This window comes from Rhododendron vialii, chromosome 6a (assembly GCF_030253575.1).
Source record: "Rhododendron vialii isolate Sample 1 chromosome 6a, ASM3025357v1".
Lineage (NCBI taxonomy): Eukaryota > Viridiplantae > Streptophyta > Magnoliopsida > Ericales > Ericaceae > Rhododendron > Rhododendron vialii.
Window position 1 is genome coordinate 467,665 of NC_080562.1, and position 23,479 is coordinate 491,143.

General features: G+C 38.2%; 2 protein-coding genes and 1 long non-coding RNA gene across 3 annotated transcripts; 1 reads left to right on the forward strand and 2 right to left on the reverse strand.

Annotated features, from left to right (window-relative positions):
• The first annotated feature begins 3,778 nt into the window (after positions 1-3,778).
• LOC131330797 (protein CUP-SHAPED COTYLEDON 3) lies at positions 3,779-6,327 on the forward strand. The gene is made up of 3 exons (XM_058364530.1): positions 3,779-4,056; positions 4,936-5,219; positions 5,365-6,327. The coding sequence occupies exons 1-3, from the start codon at positions 3,858-3,860 to the stop codon at positions 5,986-5,988; spliced, it is 1,107 nt and encodes a 368-aa protein (XP_058220513.1). The 5' UTR covers positions 3,779-3,857; the 3' UTR covers positions 5,989-6,327.
• Positions 6,328-7,483: 1,156 nt separating this feature from the next.
• LOC131330799 (uncharacterized) lies at positions 7,484-9,855 on the reverse strand. Its single transcript, XR_009201197.1, has 3 exons — positions 9,678-9,855; positions 9,072-9,250; positions 7,484-7,742 (listed from the first exon to the last, which is right to left on the reverse strand). It is a non-coding gene; the product is annotated as an uncharacterized LOC131330799 (long non-coding RNA).
• A 7,624-nt stretch (positions 9,856-17,479) lies between these two features.
• LOC131330800 (RING-H2 finger protein ATL80-like) lies at positions 17,480-18,303 on the reverse strand. The gene has a single exon (XM_058364531.1). The coding sequence runs from the start codon at positions 18,183-18,185 to the stop codon at positions 17,637-17,639; it is 549 nt and encodes a 182-aa protein (XP_058220514.1). The 5' UTR covers positions 18,186-18,303; the 3' UTR covers positions 17,480-17,636.
• Between the last annotated feature and the right edge of the window lie 5,176 nt (positions 18,304-23,479).

The window sequence follows — 23,479 nt, forward strand, 5'->3', positions numbered from 1 at the left end:
CCGGAGTTTATAGCCAGTTGCTGTTCGGGTTGTCATGGATCCTTTCTAAGTCACTTCATGCCCTTTTTTCACAACTAACTCTAGCGTCCAGATGACCATATGTGTACCCATCGATTTAGAGTCCAAACAAAGTTCCAAATCTTAACTACGTACCAAGCCAACCAATTGTAATGAATTCTCAAACCTATTAAACATTATTAATAGTAAATACAACAATTAATCAAGGGGAATCATGCATGCATGCATGCACTGATAAGCTGATCCAGATACCTGAATAATCGAAAAAAATCATGCATATATGAATGCACCGGTTCATATCACTATTCAATCAATTAAACCATTACTTCTTTTTTTCCACGGAAATTAATTAAATCAGTACTGTGTACTAGTATATATCATCACAGATTTGAATGTAAAAATAAGGCAGTTAGCTAGGGCGTACCACCTATATACGTACGTACGTACCACCCTAACTAATGTCTCATAATGCATGCATGCTAGCTATAGCTATATATATATCACCGAATTAATTAATGACCTAATTAATTAATTAAAACCTCTAGTCTAGCTAGGTACCAATCTGCATGCATTGGATTTGGGTATTGTCCAAGGTTATTTTAAGATGATAATATCCTCGATCTCACACTGACCCACACATCCTATAGTTATTTCAAAAAAAGTTTCCAGTCATACACATACACAGAGAGAGTGAAACTGCTGTTAATTAATAGAGTTGATGATTTCACGAGAGTTTTAGGAATCTATCTATCCATATTATTATGTACTAAAAGAATGTTGTTGCCTAATAAATACTCCAATCAGTAGTAGTTTTCAGCTGTTGTATTTCGGTTCCCGGTGGTTTTGTGCTTTTTGGACTGTACGTTATCTTGCCCGCCGTGGCCACTAGGATTCGTCGGTGTGGTTATTGCTTGCCGGTGTTTTTGCTTCTTCCCGGGGCTAGAGTCCATTGTGTCAGCGGGAGCTTGCCTTGGAGCAGCGTCCTGTGTTTGTGGTTGAGAGCCTATTTATCAGATCGACGAGCCTTGAACACGCTGGTGTGGCTTTTGGGATGGCAGATCCGTGCTCCAGATTTCATATGTGCTTTCTAGGATTTGAGCTGGGTGTCCTTGTAGGATTCTCTATTACCTAAATCGCGACTGATTCTTATGTATGGACTTTTCGCCGGGCCTGCAATTGCAGTAGGTGTCTGTGTTTAGCCTCTAGGTTTAGGTAGTTTTAGTTCATTCCTTTATCTTGTGATGATTTCTGTAATGCCTTATGGCGTTTGATATGATATGGTATTGACTAGTTTATCAAAATAAAATAAAAAGAAGCTCTCTCTTTAACTCTCTCTTCTGCGTGAAATTTTATCATCTTTTTATTCATTATATTTTATACTTCTTTACAAGATGTAAAATATATTTTTTCCTTCCCTGTGCATTGAACGGGATACTTGTGAGCAAAGATGGAGTTGGTGGTGTTGATGTGGAGTGAACTAGCGATTTCAAAAAGACTTGTACTTTTACCGTCTCATAATTTTAGTTTAACATTTTCATTTTAAGAGGTCCCGTTATAAATGTTCTATTTTGACAAGTCAAAGAGAATTTTTCTATCCTTGATTGCTCTTTTGAAGTGGGTAATAGCTCCTATTTTCAAAATACAAGTTAAATTTGAAAACTTTCTATTTTTCGGAGACGGCTTATCTATAGTTTGACGAGAACTGCACCCCATCCAATTTGGCATTTTCCAGCCACTTAACGGACCTATTTAGTAATTGGTTCTTGTTCATATTGCCGACCTTGTCAAAACGCACAAGATATTTAAATCATGTTACAATTAGTATAAACTGAACATAAATAACTCAGAACTGAAAGTGTGTGAGGAACCTAACTTTGATTTGTTTTTGTATTCCAATAACATACTAATTAGTTTCCACTTAACATGATTTTAAACCACCATTATGCTCTTCGATGAGATCCACAATATGAACGAAATCGATCATTAAATTAGATTTGGCAAGTGGCCAAAAAATTGCCAAAATTGCATAGGTTATTGTTCTCGGTAAACTACTGACAAGCCTTCTCTATACCTTTTAAAGGTACGATGATGATATCTCTTTAAGCAATTGATAAATGTTAAAAGAGGTTCCAAAGTTAGGAAAGGGTGGGAGTAACATTTAGCTTCGATTCTACTAGTATAAAATATATGAGATGAGGTTAATTTTTCGAAGGCCAATCTGCCATCGTTCCATCCTTAGATGTGTGGCTTCCAAAGTGATGTGTGGAGCAATAAGTGCGTGATAAAGGAATAAGTGTTTTTTTTTTCTTCATGAGGTTTTATGTTCAAATTCTATGAATGTAAATATTTCAAATTTTGATGGTATTGGAAGATTTGTCCGATCGTTAATCTTCAGAGCTACAAAATTAATTAGGATGCACGCAAGCTGACTCAAACATCCCGTTATACTACTAAAAAGGAAAAAGTGATGTGTAGCAATGCCATGAGCACTTGAGATCCCCTGTCCGACTCCCCCTGTCCAAGCTCCCTGTCCCACTCTTCTCGGTAGTTGATCTTGCAAATCAATGGTTGAGATGGGCCGAGCATGTTTTGCTCCAAAACGACGTCGTTTTGTAAAAAAAAGTGCTCGACCCATTTCAACCGTTGATTTACAAGATCAACGGTCGAGAAGGATGGGACAAAGAGCTCGGACAGGATGAGTCGGACAGGGGATCCGGTCTCATGCCATGAGACCGCAGAAGATAGAGAGTAATTTTTGGTATGGAAAACGGAGTGGGTGGGGAAAACCTGAGGATGATATCACCGTTCTGAGCCTACCCACTGCACTGCTTTCTCTCTCTAGGAATCTAAATATGCTCACACATGCACGCATAAATCTGATTTCATCTGCCAAAACCCAACTTTGCATTTAATACCCCCCCACTCCCCTTCACCTTCTCCCACCATATCTTAATTTGCTTAATTTCCTTATGGAGTACTAAGTTTAATACATAGGTAATTAGGTATCACTATCAGCTAACAAAAAATAGCCTTTTTGCTAACGAATATAAGCTCAAAACGAGGATGGGGTTGTGTTCTTTAGAATCGTAAATTGTAGGCAAGTATGTGAAGCAAGCATAAAATGTAGCGTTATCGCTATTTATCTGGTTATTGGATGGTTTATCTTTACGGAATTGCACTGTCGCTTTTTATTTATTTATTTATTTGAACCGCCACTGCCGCGTATGTTATTTATTTTACTGTTTGAGGGTTGTTCTGAAAATTCTAAGAAAAGTAAATTATCACTACGCTGATCAGTTTTTATTGCTGAAACAACTGTCTCCTTCTAGCCAATGCATATTCTTAAGCAAGATTGATGCAGGCAAACTCTTTTTTTCTTGAATAGTGAGATTGGTCTTTCAAAATTAGTCGAGATGTGTGTAAACTACCCAGAAATTTGAGCTATCAACAAAAGACAACTCTTTTTTCCTTTTACTCTAGGCTGAAGTAACACTACTAGTGCTTGTGTTTATGTCTTAGTTTGTTGATTAAAGTCCAACGTTTTCTATTAATGAAAGTTCTTTCTTTTCTCCTTGAGAAAAAATTGTAAAACTTGTCTTTGGTTAATCACACCGTAACACTTGATATTTGTTCCTTGAGCCTTGCATTTAACTTCACAGTTCACATCTCTCTTCCCATCCATATATAGCTTTGGTTCTTTGTCGGTTTCAGTGCTCCCCCTATATATATCTCACGTCATTTTTCAGATCAAAACAACCCCTTTCATTTATCCAACCATAAGCATCTCTCTCTCTCTCTCTCTCTCTCTCTCTCTCTCTCTCTCTCTCTCTCTCTCTCAGATGTTGGCTGTAGAAGACTTGCTGAGTGAACTGATTAATGAAGCAAACGAGCAAGGACTGCCACCGGGATTTAGGTTCCACCCCACCGACGAAGAGCTCATAACTTTCTACCTCGCATCAAAAGTTTTCAATGGCAGTTTCTGCGGCGTCAACATTGCTGAGGTCGACCTCAATCGATGTGAGCCTTGGGAGCTTCCAGGTATTTTTACACACACACACACACACACACACACTTACATATATGGAAAATATACGTATAATTCAAAGGTTTTACATGCAAAGATGAAGTTCTTTCTAAATTCCGACGTACCCAAAAAAAAAAGAAAAAAAGATCAAGTTCTTTCTTTTTCTTGCATTTCAAATCAAAACATCCACCGTTGCAACTACTAATAACTTTGAAAATATCACCTTCATAACAATATTCTACAGAGTTTTGGGTGTACAGATCGAATCTGTTTCTAGTACAGTAAATAAGCACCATTTTGAAGATGACAATAGCCAACTCGCGTCCCCGATAAAAGTGATGGACTGACTAAAAATACTGTATCACCGTCGTAACCAATAGCTCGTCTCGTCCAGACGGTGCCATACAAATGTTTCACCATTTTTTTCATGTACCCTTGTCCTTTTTTCTTTTTCTTTTTTTTCCCCCTGGCGTTCTCTTCCTCATGTCATCAACAGTAGCATTGCATTTACTACTAGTTTACCTGTACAACCAACACAACAGTGTGAAGATTTTCCAAGATCCAAACTCATATCTATAATGCATCTGGTAATAAGTTCAGAGTCTTCAGACGGACCCATATGCAGTTCCCCAAAGTAATTACAAAGGTCCCCCCCTCCCCCACGCATACAACATTTTCATCTGAAAACTCCCAAACGTGTCTCTTTTGGGACACGCTCCATCAATGCCATGGATTGAGTAATAATCACGGTCCCACTGAATCTTGGCTGGGAAGTCTATGGTCCGAGCAAAAATCATTTAATTTTCGACGTTCGTACATACTAATGCATACTGAAAAGAAAAGAAAAGACTAGTCGGTCTATGGTTTTATGGTGGTGCTGAATTTGACTGCAGATATTGCCAAGATGGGGGAAAGAGAGTGGTACTTCTTCAGTTTAAGAGACAGGAAGTACCCAACTGGGCTGAGAACCAACAGAGCCACCGGAGCCGGCTACTGGAAAGCAACCGGAAAAGACAGGGAGGTTTATAGTAAGAGCGCGTCAGGTGGTAGGGGGTTGATCGGAATGAAGAAAACCCTAGTTTTTTACAAGGGAAGAGCACCCCGCGGCGAGAAGACCGTGTGGGTGATGCACGAGTACCGCCTTGATGGCCACTTCTCCTACCGTCACATGTCCAAGGTACATACTCCTATATGGAATTTAAACAAAACCCTTCTTGATAAATCAGGTCATCTCGTACCAAACTATAATGTCCAAAAATTTACAGAGCATATTATCATACTCTATTATTATTCTTCTAAGAAACGTCTTCGATCTGTTTCAGGAGGAATGGGTAATTTGCAGAATAGTTCAAAAAAAAGGAGAGAAGAAAAATCCACTACTTATTCAGGACAGCTACTATCTACCCGAGGCTTCTTCTTCACCTCCCATCTTGGGTTCCTTGCCCACATTGCTTCAAACTTCAAGACCACCACCGGCAACGTCGATGGCTTTCGCTATCGATTCACATGATATTCACAACCCAATTCAGAATCTCCAAAACCCTTTTCCCATTCATCACCACCGACACCAAATGGCTCCACAACCCCATCAGTTCCCAGTAAACGGCCTCCTCCAACCCTCTTTTGAAGAAATGAACAACAACAACAACAATAATAATAACCAATCACAATCTCACCTGTTCAAGTCCCTTCTCTCACATCAAGCCTGCAATTTGAAGGAACAAGGCACCACTATTCCAAAACAGTGCAAGACAGAGGTCAACTTTTCCCTGTTCCAACTACCCAATGCGAACTTGCGCTGGCTAGATACGGTTCACCCTGACCCGTACTCAAACCCCTTGTTTCTAGGGGTGGATTGTGGTGTCACGGGGTTTTCATCGGCTGCACCAATTACTACTACTACAACTGTTCCTGGCATCGATGTCCATTTCAATTGCTTTCAGTAGAGCAGCTGCATCCATCCTAACGTTGGTGGTGGAACCTACCATCAGATCTTCACCCACAGGAAAAACCCTGGCCTTGGATCTTTCAGAATCTCAACTTTCTATTTACGCTATATAGTAGTAGTATACTGAGTCTGTACTCTATATAGTACATATTATATTTATTATATATACATTGCATAACCATCTACCTATTTAGTTCCAATGTTTCATATGTTGTAAATGGTTGGGGAGCAGGCCTGCCATTATCCAGCCATTCAATTAACCTGGGATTAGCGGAGAAGTTGCTTCAGCTGAGGATGTATTAGATTTAAATTGTTCAAATATCAATGGCCTTTCCATGGATTTTGTTAGTACTCCTACTATTACTTTGCCTTGGATAGATTTGGACAACTGAGGGGTCCTGTTTGACGTGACAGCATAGATGGGATGGGAACTGTTATAGGATTTTGGACGTCACTTTATATTCATCAAATAGGATCATAGGGATAGGGATTTGGGGTCCTCCCTCCCTCTTTTCCATCTCCCTCACTGCGTCTGCATGCATGCAGTAAGTAGGTTAGTAGGATCCAACCACTCTCTCCCTCTAGCCCAACGTGTATTGGCCAGGGGTGTCTATGAGGGAGGGAGGGAGGGCAGGCAGGCAGGCATTCTAATGAAATGAAATCATGGATCAGAGGATCATCATTTATTTATCCCGTAGTATAGTTCATTAACAAGCATAGCCATAGCCATGGGAGGTTAGGTTAATTTCCAGATGCACAGCGTTAAACTACAACACTACCCTCACATGGAAATGCTCCAATTCCCATCTCCTGCACTATTTCGCAATCCTAATAACCACACCATCAGGTCCATCACTGACAGAATAATCGGAAAACACTCCAATTCCGATCTTTTTTGGACAAAATTAGGGTCCATATCCAGAACCGAATACCATAACCAACCACAGAATAGAAGGAACTAAAGGTTCCGAGTTAATTCTATATCATCTGCCAATTTTGGGTCTAACAAAACAAATATTCAAAATGCCACCGAGAATATCCCATGTTTATACTTGGTCTCTCGACCTTTTGAAATTGATGAACCGTTTTAATATTTATATATCTCCCTGCATTATGGGGAACATATCTAACCATTTATCATTGAGGAAGGGGAATCATGCGAATTGAAGATCATTAGTGAGGAAGGTAATGAAAGATGAAACCCTTCCCTCCTTCCTCCCCCCCCCCCCCCCCCCCCCCCCCCCCCCCCCCACCCCCCCCAAAAAAATTAAAAAAATAAAAAATAAAATAAAAAGAGAGGCAAGTCTCTTTGGGCACCAAGTACTCATTAATATGGATGTCCGTCTTCCAGTACCAAAAGATTCAAAAACTAATGAGCCTGAGAGGCTCACATCATTAGTAGCGCAAGCTACCATTTGAAAGTTTAGACAAATCGCAATAATTCTGCAGTTGCTGCTTAGTTTAATGATATCACTGCTCAAAAGGCACTGCAATTAGTGAACATTCACATACTAAGCTTCATACGGTCCACGATGGGATTAAGCGGAACTTACATTCGTCAAACTCAAATCCAAATTGATGGTAAACATCACAAAGAGCTGTTCAAAATTCTACAAAGGAACAGAACAAATTCAAATCACCATATGCCTACATATGGAATACAGCCATCACAGTTATTGCATACCAAAACCATCCATCAAATCCCAACAAAGCTCCAAAGATATCATATACCTTGTAGCAGTCAAAAGAAGCCTGTAAGCAAAGGCATTGTACAAGATAAGAAGTTGTTTATGGATATCTATATCCCAACTCATATACATAGAAAGAGCATTGTGTGTACCAAGAAAAAAACAACAGCTTCCCCTTTTACCTGGAGTGAGCTGGGCGCCTAAGAAATATGAACCCCAATATTAGCAGATGTAAAGCAAAATAGTCCTTTATGATACTCTCGCCATCACCCTCTCTCCCTTATACTATTCATTCAATTTTGTTCTATTTTTCACAGTTGAGACCAGAAAAGCAGAGGACAACACCTGAGCATCTACTGGATTCTCTTGGCAGGTCCATCGCACCCAAACGTGCTACAAACTGAAGTTCTAGTTCAATGTTTAATGCATAGCCCCAGGGGATTCTGGTTTCTGGGGAACCCATTAATCCAAAGAGTATGGCCTGAATATTCAAGGGGCAGAAGCGCGACCTATTTATCCTCCTGATATTTATCTATTTTTTTATCGGCATCCTCCTGATATTTATTTTATAGATATCGGTTCATTATTGATTCATCAAATAAATCACAATTCAATGGATTGTGATCAAACTAAAATGGAGGGCTCAGTGTTTTGCAGAAAAATAATACTGCCCTAAGTGATCAATAGAATTATGTAAAATGAAGGTAGTTTAAAAGTTAACAATTGTACTAAATGTTTATTGCCTTGCAATGCACAAGGTTTTACCCTCTTGAAGTAAAGGAATCACCTACGGTGAAGCAAAGCTATACACCTACGAAGAGAAGTCAATACTACGCTAAAGTACTTTGAGCTATTTTTCGAATGAAGCTAGTTATTTCCAAGTCTGTTGTAATGGATAATGCCAATGGCAAATCAAATGATACTCATATGACTTTGGCTTGAGTACCTTTAGAAGATCGTTTATATTCTATCATCCGGTCGTTAAAAATCAACTCACATAAGCTCAGCTCAATTGAAGCTCATTTGAGTTTGGCTTGATTGATAAGAAGCCAACCTTGAATTCATTTTCTAAGCTCGTATAGCTTTCAACTGAAGTCAGAAGCCTAGCCTAGACACTTTAAAGGTTCATTTTAAGTGGATGATGCGTTAACATAACAGGTAAATTACACTGACTTCCCAGTCCCTCCCTTGAGGATATCTACAATTCTAATAGGTGGTCACAACTTTCTTTCCTTTTTATCAGCCCTTGTGGTCACAATTTTCTTTTTCATCAACACCAGAAGATTACGGGAAAACCTAACACTGAAATTTAAAACGGAGGAATTGAAATCACAGAGAAAAAGGAATTGAAATCAAACCGTAAGACAAGGTCGAAGGAGAGAGATCAACATACCATACCTACTTGGACGAGGAAGCGTGATCGTGTTTCTTGGAATAGTCCGGAGGAGAGTAGATCAGCGCAGCGATCATGGCTCCAGGAAGCACCCCGTACTTTGCAATCACTGCAAGCTTCGCCACCAGCGGCTCTCCCCTCATAAACGCCATACCCGATAATCTACACGCTCTATCAAACTGCTAGGGCCACAGAGAAGATCTAGAGTGAGACCCCCCTTTCTAATTCTAGACGATGACCGATTATTTTTCACAGGAAATCAATCAGTCGACGAATATAAGGGCTCGATTGGATGAAGGATTGGCAAGGGAATAACTTATCACCCCTGCCAAGGCCGTGGGCCTTGGGAAGCTCAAAAGGCGAGGGTTTTCATTAATCCCGGTCCTTGCTTATGCCGGAGAAAAGGGGATCCGGGGGTACTACTTTCGGCTGGGTTTCGAGGTGTTATTAAGTTATCCCCCTAATCCCCTGAAAATTGGACCATTTCACCCCTCCTTATCCCCTTCCCCCACCCCCAACCCGCCTGGGTTTTTCCGATTCAAACAATGAAACCAGAAAAAGAAGAAGAATAACAACAACAGCTGATTGGAGAGAGGGAGGACGAACCTGTGACGTTCAGCGGGGATCGGAGAGATGGAGTGTCGTAGCTTTTCTTCTTCTTCTCTGCCTCTTCGTCTTCTTCTCCCGTTCTGTCTCTCTCTCTCTCTCTCTCTCTCTCTCTCACTCAAACGCCGGAAGCCTGGAAGTGATAAAAACGAGGACAAGAAGAAAGAAAAATTATTACGTGCATGTGTGACATGTGCTCTCATATCCCCAATACATAATCTGAATTACTAAAATTAAAATTTGTTTATTAAATAGTACTGTAGTAAAATCTAAATTAAAGAAGGTATTACAAATTTCCCACTAAAAAAACGAAATAAAAAAAAACACTTTAAAAAACAAATTTTAATTTTTTATACTTATTAAATTAATTAATTAATTAATATATTAAATTATTATTGCTTAATTATGAAAAAATAATTAATTTTATTAACTTTTTACAATTTTATATTCGAAAATCCTATAGGTACAGACCGGTACCGTAGGAAAATCGTAGAGACAGCCGCGTCGGGCTGTCTCCGGCCACTGGACGGCTTGGATTGGCCGTCCGGTGGCCGGTGACAGCCCGACGTGGTCGTCTCTACGATTTCCCTATGGTACCGATCGGTACTTGTAGCACTACTTTTTTATATTTAACTTAATGAATAACCTAAGTTAAGTCACAAGGGCAAAAGAGTCATTTATTTTCTCTTTTTCTAATAACCTATTTTTATTAATTTGAAAACTATTTTAAAAAATTTATCCGTGTCACAATTTTTAGATTTTTATAAGTTAAAAAGGTTATGTGGCAAGTTTAGGTTATTCAATTTGATTGTATCATGGTGGACTTCTGCATTGTTAACCTTAATAACCCTTTAAATGAATAACTAAAAGATAATGTAACAACTTTTAATTATTGATTTTTGATTATTCCATTATGGATGCTCTCAGGTGTCACTCGCTAACAAATAAAGAGTGAAACCAAACCGGATTCGGGGTCCTTGTAGTGAGACTGAGTGCGCGCTACAGAATTGCCGTGAGCAATCTCAATTGTACAAAAGTGTTTTCAACGATTCGGATTAAAAACAAACTAATAGAAAATATTATTTTAAATCCAAACTGTTGAAAATTTAAATAGACGACTGAGCTGCTCACTACGATCCTATAGTGCTTAGCCTCACTACAAGAACCCCAATCCAACCAAACCAATGAATGAGGAAGGGTGAGAATGAAGATTAAAGTGAAGTACTAACGATGAATGGGGTGGATTTTTTTTTTTGGAAAAATCCCCCTCAATTATAAGCCCCTAAACTTTTACTGTAATGTCACCAATTTGACAAATTTGGACGACAGGGGCCTAGCTGATTAACGACTCAATAGTTTAGGTGTCTATTAGACATTGGGGTTAAAGTTCGGAGGGCATTTTGAAATTTTCCGTTCTACACCTCTACAGTAGTATATGGTAAGATTAGGTCACATCTGGGATATGTGGGTGTGTCCAAACCATTGGAAAATATATTTTCAAAACGTTCCCTAACTTTGCCACTGTACTTAACTGAGCCAATCTTCAGGGTAATGGTACTGTAACTACTTTGGTTGAAGGTAAATGAAACATGGTTATATGGGATAAGTTGGTATACCTCATGGTCGTCTTTTTCATAGATAGTTTGCTAAAAATTTATCTGAATTTAGACTGATCAATAACTGTATTAATTAGTTGTTATCATTCACGTGATTTAGTTAAGTATTCTCATGGAAACATATATAATAGTGAATCAGCATTTGGTTAGCTTAGCATTTTATAAAATTAATGCATTACTTTTTCAAGTGTTCAGGATTGATATTAGTGGTAGTCCATGTACGTACCACTATATATGTACAGTCATTAATTCGTTTATTGTTGTTGTCGTTTCAAACGTAGAGGTCGATCGTCTTTTCGTATACAATTGGTGTTTAGGATTCGAGCTGTTGTCCCATAATTTATGCATTCTTTTCAGGCGAAGGTTGTACTATATGTACATCTGTCGTAGGTTATATCACCACAATATATATATATATATATATATATATATATATATATATATATATAGAGAGAGAGAGAGAGAGAGAGAGAGAGAGAGAGAGAGAGAGAGAGAGAGAGAGAGAGAGAGAGAGAGAGAGAGAGAGAGAGATCTATTAATTTAATTGTGAATAAAAAATGTTACAATAGAATATTACTCCTACATCATTAGAAAGGAGTGTATACGAAAATGTATTTTGCACGGCCCTGCATGCATGCACATTAATTGCGTGTATAGAATTTTACGCGTCCAAATTTTAATGGTAACTTGTTTATTGTGGCACAGGCAAAATGCCTGGTGTAATCACTAGGAGAGGGTATTTTATTATTATAACAGGTAAATGAATTGTACAATTAATGACGCAATGTACATGTGCTACCCATGTTGGAGTATTTGGTTAGAGATAGAAACTTATTTACGAATGAGCCGTGAATAAGTTGTTCACGAAAAACGCGCAATCTCATCCATCCGTTTTGACAATCAACGATTGAGATATATTTTTAATCTTTTGACCGATAATAAATAAATATTACCGTTAATATTTTGTCTTTAATCTGGATTGTCCAAAATACTTTGGACGACCGAGTTTTTTCTCTATAAACTTTATTTATGGAACCTCTTTAAATAAAGATTTTCCAATTTGGTTACTATGGTAGTGTGCGGTGGGCTCTACAACTTCTTTTTCTATTCAAACGGCTCTCACACTAAAAAGGATTTTATGGTCAGTGTTTAGTTTCATATCCACACAATAATTAAGGTGCACTATTTTCATATTCAGGTTAATTAGGACAAGAAAAATCGGCAGTCTTTTGGGTGAAGTTTCCTCTTTGACATGACATCAAGGATTTTCATGCTCTTCATAAAGATTTGCTCTAGTATTGCCCGGCCTATATTGGAACAACTGGAGCCTTTTGGGTGATTGTCTTTGGGTGGAGTCAGTGCATGCATCTTGCAAATTTATTTTTTGGAGTCCTAAAGGTGAACCCTTTTCGATTGTTGATTTTCTTTTGGAGGTTTTGCGATGTGCATATGTTGTTTTTCATTAGAATCTTGCCAACTTTCCCCTCTCGAATTTTGGCTCTTTTTTATTTTTGTCAAGCGTATGCATCAGCTATGTTTGAGATATATTTTCCTTCCATTGATGTTGAGGAGCTTTTTTTCGATTGATCGATGTGAGAGAACTTTATTGATAATTTTGTATCTTGCCAATTACGTTTTGTGTTTTCTTTTTGGTGGTTTTATCTTTTTCTTTCCTCTTGTAATATTTTGTTATCTTTATTGAAATATTACTTTTTTTGCTGTTCAAAAAAACAAGAGAGGAGCTTTTTTCCCTTTATCTCGTTGTAGTTTGCGTTTTCGAGTCAATAAATGATCTTTTGTTTCGATCAAAGAAAAAGTAAATATTTCATGATACCATTAATTCACAGTTTCACACAGTATTTTTCTTTTTCGATCGGCGTAGTATTTTAGTAGTATTTGTTTCCATTTTAAGTAAGTGGTTTACAAAATGAATTGTCACTTCTACACTCAAATTGGCCTCGTGTATTAATTAATTCAAACCAATAGAGGCCATCTATGTCACTATCGTTTGCCATCATTCACTCAACATGCTCGCACCATTAAGAATTTAAAAAATATATATATATATATTATATCTGCATTGATTTTGTTCAAAATTAAACTACTCCATATAATATATGATAACATCGCATGCAGTTGAATCTTAAGCATATTCTAAGATTCAAACCTTCACCCATGAAAAGAGGAAAACAATTAGAGGTCGATCACTTTGAAATTAAGGGAAAAAACGTTATGGCGGCATTAAGTAAATGAAAGCATTTTGATGGTATGCTTATTGTGTTCATTGGAGTATTCACAATGATATGCTTATTGTCTCAACAAACAAGGGCGGAGCTATGCGGTGGAAAAAAAAGGTGGAATCACTTGGCTTTAGTACTGTTGAATAACAAGAGAAGTGCTAATATGTAGAGGTGTCAAATGGGCCGTGCCAGCAACTAATATCAATATGTATGTATTACTTTTAATACCATGAGAAAAAATTGATCCCACAAATATTAGAGAATTGCTTCAAAGACTAATTTCTTAAAATTTCAATCCTTGCCATCAGGTGGGTACGTGTTGTTCCAAATTCTTTCTACACCATATGTTGGTGCCGGACCCACACAAAGTGTGATGGAACCCACACCAAGGTCTACCGGAAAATAGCCCTAGAACACCACGCAACTGTGTCCTTGGAGCGTTTAATAATTTTTCCGCTCCCACCACTATACAGGCTTCTCTACCTCGCATGTTCTTCCCATGGCCTCCAAATCAAATTAATCAAAGCTTCTGCTATTTCTAAGATATCAAATAATTTAAGGGAGAATTTTTCATAGATCCACTATAGCACTTTTAAAACCCATCTAGTTCACTTCTAAAGTTCTTAACCTCTCTAGTCCACTAGCCTAATAAAATAATTCATGTGACAAAAATACCCATCCTACATAACCACTCATAAAGAGAGAAACCCTAGAAATATTTTCTAGATCTAGAGCCCCTCTCTCTTTCCACTGTTCTCTCTCTCGTTACCATCCACAAACTCGTCGCCGTCCATCTGTGTCCACAAACTCGTTGCCGTCCATGACCACTACCACCATAGCCGAGATCCCGCCCTCCATCGCCGCTCAACAATGATCGCAATCGACTACTCTTTGTTTTCCTATTACGAGAAGAAAAGGATTAATTCCGTGGTGGGAAAGGATTCATGACCGTACGTGGTGAGCACTACTATTCTTTTATTTCATATATATATATATACACACACACAATCTATAAGAGAAGGATTCTTGTTTCCTTATTTCATTCTCTGTACATACGTAGTGGGACTTGGAAGGATTAACATCGGTTGATTTACCAAATTTGAATTGAGCATCCATTTTTTTTTTTTTTGATAGGGGGGCATCCATCTTAATTATTGTTCTCATGGCTGCTATGTGTTCTTATCTTTGTTGGCAGGATGATAGCATCTTTGTTGGCAGGATGATAGCATCTTCATTGACCCCTCGCAAGAAAATCGGTACGGGTATGGTTTTTTTGTCCTACTACGTACGGTTTCGTTATTAACGCGAGAATCATGATGATGTGGCAGAGATTATATGTTCTACAAGTTAGATGTTAACATATAACGTTATATGTTATTCTTTTTGGAGTTACATAGGACAGATGCAAACATATAATGCTATATGTGTGTAACAGAGTCCAGTGCTTGATATATAACCATGTCTTTTGTTGTGTTATTATTTGTGCAGTTGTGCCACGACGCCGACACCTTCATCATCCCCCTCACCATTATCGTTTACATCAGTCGCCGTCACTTTCCCTCCGCCGTCGTCTACATTAGTTTGCTGTCACTTTCCCTCCGCCGTCGTCTACATCAATTACCGTCGTTTATATGGTTATATGAGGGCTATCAACACTTTACGGTTATATAGTTATATGTTTTTTACTGTATTCCATTGCTTATATGAGGATATATGGTTATATGTCAATTGGTAGTGTTTATAGTGGTTAATGTTTGGTTAGTTTAGAGTTTTATTTGTGTACAATATAAGGATATAGTGGTTATATGTGAACTGTTAACACATTGTTCTGGACTGTAACACACATGGTTTGACAGCTTATATCATGAGACATATATGTTATATGTTTGTATCTGGATAACTCTATTCGTATATATGCAGAAATGACAAATCATCAAAAAACAGGCAAAAAGTTGGTTCCTGTTATATGTTTTTTTTTTTTTGGGAGGTACACAGGTCAGCAGCTCCCATATAATGTTATATATATATTAGAGCGTCACAACACAGAAACTCACATATAACGTTATATGATCTACTTTATTGAATTGGTCCGCGCAGCGACCTCACTAACTTGCTTCTGATAACCATATATGTTTATAACAGAGCTCAGTTCTTCACAGATAACCATATTTTTCAGTTATGGTGTTATGATATTATTTGATTTGTTTGTTTTGTTATGTGTTATTATTTGTGTAGTTGTTCAAGAGGTGAAGAATATTAAGTTACCTGTGAAGTCGACTGTGAAGAAGGCGACGACGACGAAGGGAAAGAAGTTACGAAATCTTATTTTTTTTATATAAGTTAGAAAGGACAGGATCTCATAAATAACGTTATAAGGTTTTTTTTTTTTCACATATATTACATTTTTTTGTGTGTATTTATTTATGTGACAAATTAATACATATAAGGTTTTTTTGTTTTGTTTTTGCATTATAAACATATATAAGATTAACATATAACAGATCATGTTATATGTTCTTGCATTGTATTTAAAAAGATTCCAGAAGCTCATACATATATATAAGTTCACGTAAACGTGTAATGTTATATGTTCTTGCATTGTAATAAGCTCATATAACGTTATCTGTAAAGAACTGGACCCTGTTATAAATATAATGAGGCCGCTGCGCAGACCAATTCAATAAAATAAAACATATAACGTTATATGCAAGTTTCTGGCAGCTGTGGTGATAGGACGATGGCAGGGTGGGGGCGGCGGTGGTGGGGGTGGAGCGGTGGTGGTGGAGCGGTGGTGCGATGGTGGTGGCAGTAGCGGATGTGATGGTGGTAGTGGGGGTGGGGTAGCGGTAGGGGTGGTGGCAGTGGTGGTGGAGAGAGAGAGAGAGAGAGAGAGAGAGAGAGAATATGATTAAACTCTAGAAGGGCATTTTTGTCTTGTACAAATTCTTTTTAAAAGTAAATGGATATAAGCCATTACAAAACATTAATTACTAGTGGTCTAGAGGGGTTACGTAAAAACTTAAGAAGTGGATTTGATGGGTTACAAACATGCTATAGTAAATTCTAGATCAATTTTTTAATAATTTAACCTAGTAGAGCCATGTGTATTCCGTCCTGCACCTTTAACGCGTAGATGGAAAAAACCCGCGTACTCAAATTTTTGCACCCCCTCTCAGAATATAGTCATGTCCAAAATCGTCTTATTTATATGGACCTCACAAATACGTACTACAAGATTCGCATGCATCGAAATATATATCCATGTCTGAATCTATGCGCAAAAATTTGTCTGTCATTGCTCTTAATTGATTCAGTGGATCAGCAGAACTCGTTTATGTGGTTTTGTACGTAGCTAGTGTGAAATTCACAAAAATCATCAGAAAAGCTGGTAGTATATATTAGTTCATCTCTGGGAATGTACTATAGAAGCAAGACTGTGCACCAGACGCGCGAAACACTGTCACTATTTGCGTTTGATTCGCGCCAAATAGTTTATTGAATTAACCATTCTTTTTAAATCTATATATACATAGTAAATAAAAAAAGACCGTGTAATTAACGTACGTCTTCCATGAAGGCAGAAGAGTAGCTAAGCTGCTTGAAGCTCCAGCCTGCCCTATGCCCATCAACTAGTACAGTACTGTACATGCATCCCGATCGAGGAGGAAGATCGAAGAACTTCTTAACATATATAATTAAGAAAGCTAATTTCTTTTTCACATACTGTACGTTAATAATTAATGGTCCTAGTCATATATATTCCATAGATGAAATCATTTATTTGCACTTTCAATATAGAGTATGTAGTAATAAGATATAGTCCCTCCGTCCCAATTTGTTTGTCCAATCGTCGAAATTCGTGTCTTTCAAAAATATACTTATATCTTACATTTTATAACATTTTTTATGATTTTGAAGATTTTGTATAATAAAACTAATTGAGATCTATCAAACAAGATCCATATTGCATATTAAAAACATTACGAATTGAAAATTATAGACAATTTTTTGAGAAGTCAAACGCTCTCAAAAAGTCAAAAAGAGGACAAACAAACTGGGACGGAGGGAGTACTTACTAATAACCACTGTAATTATTAATTAACCTAAGGTAAGAAAGTATTCACATCGTCTATCCTCCGTTGATGATCCAATCTAGCTCCGGCCGCCGGGAATCCACCGCACTTCTGGCACCTGGAGGCGGCCACGCACATCTGACGACACGACGGGCACGAAGAATGAGATCCCAGCCACGTGTCGATGCAAGCCACGTGGAATCCATGGCCGCACTGCGGCAACGCTCGGATTTCGTCTCCGGCGACGAACTCCGCCAAGCAAATGGCGCAGTCAGAGAATTTACCGGCGTGTTCGACGGCGTTGTAAGTGAGCTTCGGGAGGGAATTGAGGACTTTCTTCTTGAGGCCTTTGTTCGCCGGCGGCGGCGGAGTAGGTGAGCGGCCGGCTGCTCTGTCGGAGATGCGGCGGAACCAGGAGCAGCGAGCGACGGCGACGAGGCCGAGGACGCAGATTAGGGCGCACAAGAGGGCGGCGAGGATGACAACGAAGTCTTGGTCGAGCGAGCTCGGGTTCGATGAGTTGTCCGGTTCTTTCGTCGACGAGTTGACGTCGCCGAGAAGTCTTGAACGAAGACTCATGTGTAGAGAGAGAGAGAGAGAGAGAGTCACGTGTGGGTAGTTGAAAGGTAGAAGGTGTATTGATTTGATGAGGAAACTGAAACCAAAGTTTCGTGTGTTTTTATACCAAACATTTGGCTCTGCCTGATATACAGAGGAACCCTGCTAACCACACATGCATTTGTGCACACATTGTGCATAGATTTTGTTGTGGGACCTACCATGGGTTCCACACAAATGATCCGAGCCGTTCATTAAATGTAAAATATTTTTTTAAGAGTCCTCGTAAAAATTAGTTTAATCCAATAACTATAAGTGCTCGATCCAATCATCTAAATTTTCATTCAGATTTTTGGGTAATGAAAAGTTAGATGATTAGATTAAGCACTTATAGGTATTGAATTGAGCTGATTTTTTACGGAAACTCTTGAAAATATGTTTTACATTTAATGAACGGCTCGAATCATTTGTGTGAGACTCATGGTGGGTCCTACAACAAAATCTATGTACAATCTGTGCACAGATTGTCAGTGTGAACAGATTTATCGTATGTTGAGTGGGAGAAACCTTCTTACTGTAAAGAAGATTTACAGCGCTAAATTACGCGTGTCTAAAAGTATTTTGGATGGCCCGAATTAAAAACTAATTTTGACCGGTAACTTAAAAATACCTCTCAACCATTAATTACTCGAATAGACGGATGAGATTGCGCGAAACCGTAAATAATTTTCTCCCATAGAGTTGGTCATTAATTGAAGTCTGTTGAACATCACATGACATTAAAAACTGCCATTAAAAAGGTAGGAGTAATATTTGTGATAAAGTCACATGCATGGTTGGGTTATTTATTAAACTACTTTAGTACAATGGATCAGGGAAAACTTGAGAACAGAGGCATCAAAGGCTGGAGTATTTTATGCATCTCTTGATTTTTCAGATAATTTATGTGCACATCAACTAATTTTTGAAAATAAAACCCGTCGTCTACTCGGAATGGAAAATGCTACAGTGCACTAGCTGTCCATTTTGGCACAAAACGGCTCCAAACTCCTATAAATCCGAGTAGTCCATTGTTCGGTTTAAAATATGAGTCATCTATTGCCGAAAAGGATGGCTAGGTCGGCCAATAGTGCAGGGTGCACTACAGCACCCCAGATCCCGTCTACTCACCATTTCCAAAATCCAAATTGAATCTGAGTCATATGACTACCTGTTTGAATTACATTTACAAGACGTAATGTGAAAATATTCTTCGTATATGCTGGCATTTGTTTGTCGAAGTCATTAATTTCAATTCACATTTGTTTTTGCAGCCTTCATGCTAAATAACTGTCACAAAAAGTTAGTAAAAGGTTTGGAATGTTTATCCAAAAAAAAACGTAACTAAAACCGGGAAAACTTGAGAACAAAGGCATCAAAGACTGGAGTATTTTATGCATCTCTTGATTTTTCAAATAATTTATGTGCACATCGACTAATTCTTGAAAATAAAACCCGCCGTCTACTCGGAATGGAAAACGCTACAGTGCATCAGCTGTCCATTTCGACACAACGGCTCCGAACTCCTATAAATCCAAGCAGTCCATTGTTTTGTTTAAAATCTGAGTCATCTATTGCCGAAAATGATGGCTAGATCGGCCGATAGTGCAGAGTGCACTACAGCACCCCCAGATCCCGTCTACTCGCCATTTCCAAAAAATCCAAATTGAATCTAAGTCATATGACTACCTGTTTGAATTACATTTACAAGACGTAATGTGAAAATATTCTTCGTATATGCTGGCATTTGTTTGTCGAAATCATTAATTTCAATTCACATTTGTTTTTGCAGCCTTCATGCTAAATAACTGTCACAAAAAGTTAGTAAAAGGTTCAGAATGTTTATCCAAAAAAACGTAACTAAAACCGGGAAAACTTGAGAACAGAGGCATCAAAGACTGGAGTATTTTTATGCATCTCTTGATTTTTCAAATAATTTATGTGCACATCAACTAATTCTTGAAAATAAAACCCGCCGTCTACTCGGAATGGAAAACGCTACCGCGCACTAGCTGTCCATTTCGGCACGAAACGGCTCCGAACTCCTATAAATCCGAGCAGTCCATTGTTCGGTTTAAAATCTAAGTCATCTATTGCCGAAAAGGATGGCTAGATCGGCCGATAGTGCGGAGTGCACTACAGTACCCCCAGATCCCGTCTACTCACCATTTCCAAAATCCAAATTGAATCTGAGTCATATGACTACCTGTTTGAATTACATCTACAAGACGTAATGTGAAAATATTCTTCGTATATGCTGGCATTTGTTTTGTCGAAATCATTAATTTCAATTCACATCTGTTTTTGCAGCCTCAATGCTAAATAACTGTCACAAAAAGTTAGTAAAAGGTTTGGAATGCTTATCCAAAAAAACGTAACTAAAACCTCTAGCCAAACTAGGCATTACTATTAACCAAGTTGAGGCATTACTATTAACCAAGTTGATAAGCAATGCATGACCAAAACGTCATGAACCAATTTTATGGTTCAACGAAAAAAACCCATCAACCACTGCGTGTCATCTTGATGATTGATGACATTAATTACCTCACCTAATTCATGAAAACGAAACTTTCGGACCCACTTGACTTTGATCGATCACCATTTTTTGTTTCTATGATATAACATCTGTTGTGTCAACCCTTATCCCAATGATTACTATCACATGAATGTCCGAATCTATTTATACGCACTTCGATTAATCTTTAAAACCAATCTCATCGCCCACTTGTGGTAGTCTCAGTTAAACTAAAGCGAAGCTAAACTAAAGCGAAGCTTTATATCTGGATCCAAATGAGTTGATAGCATCTCATAAGTTTCGAATTTGAGACCTTAAAATAGAGCAAATTCCCTAGTCTTAGGTGTTGACCACGAGGCCAGCCCTTTGGATTCTTGAGTGATCTTTTCCTACTAGTAATAACCAACCTGATTTTAACCAATTCTCATAACAAGACAAAGGAAGCCTATCTCCCATTGCGACTTCATGTTTAACCGTTTCCTTCCTTGTTTGAGGAACCCACGCTTACATCACATGGGCAAAGGAAAGGAACCGTTACCAGAACTACAGCAAAATCGTTGCACAAGATAGTACTGTATTAAAAAGGTTCCTTTGGTCACCTTAACGGCCCGTTTGGATGGAGGGCTTGATTTTTGTTGAATATAGACGGAGGGTAGATTTGAAGGGTGGACTCACTTCTTAAGAATGGTGGATTTGTAATCCAGTATTTGAATGATTTTTTGAGAAGGAGGATTTGGAGGGTGGATATGATAGGATAAGATGTCAAATAACTTAATTACCCCTAGTTTATTAAGTTAATGAACAATATAAGTTAATTTCATTATAATTAGAATAAATACATATTTAACATTAATTTTTGGATAAAATAAATTCATTTTATCTTAAAATGTTTGAACCTTAATTTTTATTACCTTGCTAAGACATTTGTTTAGTCGGCACAGAGTGCACCATTGGCCCTTGTAAGTTGTCCCGCTAAGATGAGTAGACGCCTTCAAAATTGTGTTTCTTATCATTATAGCCCAGGAAACTGATTAACCCATCTAGCAAAATGAACCAAAATCCCACCAAAACAGCAAGTAAAACACTGCCCAGAAAAACTCCGCAAAAATTACACACATTACGCACACATCAAAAATTAGTGCAAATCTCAATTTAGGGCAATTCTGGAATTAGAACAGAAATCAGAAATTAGGGCAAATATGAAACTAGGACTAAATTCATAAATTAGGGCAAATATGAAATTAGGACTAAAATAAAAAAAAGTAGGGCAAATCCAAATTTAGGGCAACTCGGAAATTAGGCAAAAACTCATAATTAAATTAGGGTAAATCCGAATTTAGGTCAACTCAGAAATTAGGCTTTGAAATCATATATTACGGCAAAATCTGATTAGGAATGTCTCAAATTAGGGCAAATTTCCCACAGTTCAAACAAATCTCAGAACCCTAGAATCATTTTTTGGAATAAATGCTCCACATACTTCTACTCGCAGAAGGAGGGGTTTTTTTTTGTTTTTTTTTGGCTAAGCTGATCTCACAAAAGGAGGTTAACTCATGCACTTTGCACAAAATGGCGTTTTGTCACCTGAGTACAAGGAGGAAGATGAGAGGTCGAGAGTTGCCTGAGTACAAAGAGGAAGATGGATGGAGATGGAGTCACCTGGTTCTTTGAATGGCGACCTCTCTCTCTCTCTCTCTCTCTCTCTCTCTCTCTCTCTCTCTCCTGTTTCAACAGACCATTTGCCGTGGACTGATTTTGAGGGATTTGAGGGGCAGGATCGTCAAACGTCCACCCCGCTTGAGCAACGATGGGGGTATCCCTATGATAGTAATCCGGCCGCAGGCGGATTACAAATCCAGGACGAGGCCAAATCGCCCCCAGATCCACCCACCCTTTTTCTTTCCCAAACACCTGATAAAGGTGGGACCAGGATTACAAATGAGGGGGGTTGGCAAATCAGCCCTCAAATCAAGCATCCAAACAGGCTGTAAGCTTATTTGCTTGCGCACTAAAAATTGCATAACACAAAATACTCCAAGTAAAATTCATTCAGCAATTTGCTTGCTTATTTGGTTAAATTACTCTAGTTGATGATGGGTTAAGCAAATAAGCAATGACAGTCAACCAAACCATCTTATTTGTCAGCAATTTGCTTGCTTATAGGTTAAATTACTCTAGTTGATGGGTTAAGCAAATAAGCAATGACAGTCAACAAAACCATCTTATTTGCTGATAAGCCCATCCAAATGTACACCCGTAAACAACTAGCACGCAAACACCGTGTGTTCTGTTATCTACTGGTTTGATTTTGCTGCTCTCTAACTGATCAGGGTCGGATACTAATACAACCAGCTTATGCATCTTTCACACGTTATCTAAACCCGATCAGACCAACAGAGTGCACATTTATTAGCCGAAGAATGCAAACACAAATGTTTAACCAAGGTTTCTTGAAATGTACTGAAGCAGAGATGTTGCACAGAATCATCACTTTTACTTTGGGCAAGCTAACCAGAAAAAGAAGCAAGTTTTGTGCTTCTTATTAGTATGAAAAAAATAAATACACAAAAAGGGAACAAGAACAGATCTTCAATGAGTTCACCACGTATACATCTCACTCAAGGAAACTGATGGAAGATGCAAAGTAACATCAAACATGGGCACTGATTGATCTCTAAGATTGCATGCACACCCATTTTAGAGCAAATAATATCTGAAGTACTACGTTTTGAATATCCTTTTTTCCCAAATGCACTCA

Bases quoted from the DNA above. Each gene is read 5' to 3' on its own strand.
- LOC131330800 (XM_058364531.1), bottom strand. From the start codon at position 18,185: ATGAGTCTTCGTTCAAGACTTCTCGGCGACGTCAACTCGTCGACGAAA.
- LOC131330797 (XM_058364530.1), top strand. From the start codon at position 3,858: ATGTTGGCTGTAGAAGACTTGCTGAGTGAACTGATTAATGAAGCAAAC. The intron at 4,057-4,935 runs GTATTTTTACAC...ATTTGACTGCAG, and splicing joins TGAGCCTTGGGAGCTTCCAG to ATATTGCCAAGATGGGGGAA. The intron at 5,220-5,364 runs GTACATACTCCT...GATCTGTTTCAG, and splicing joins CCTACCGTCACATGTCCAAG to GAGGAATGGGTAATTTGCAG.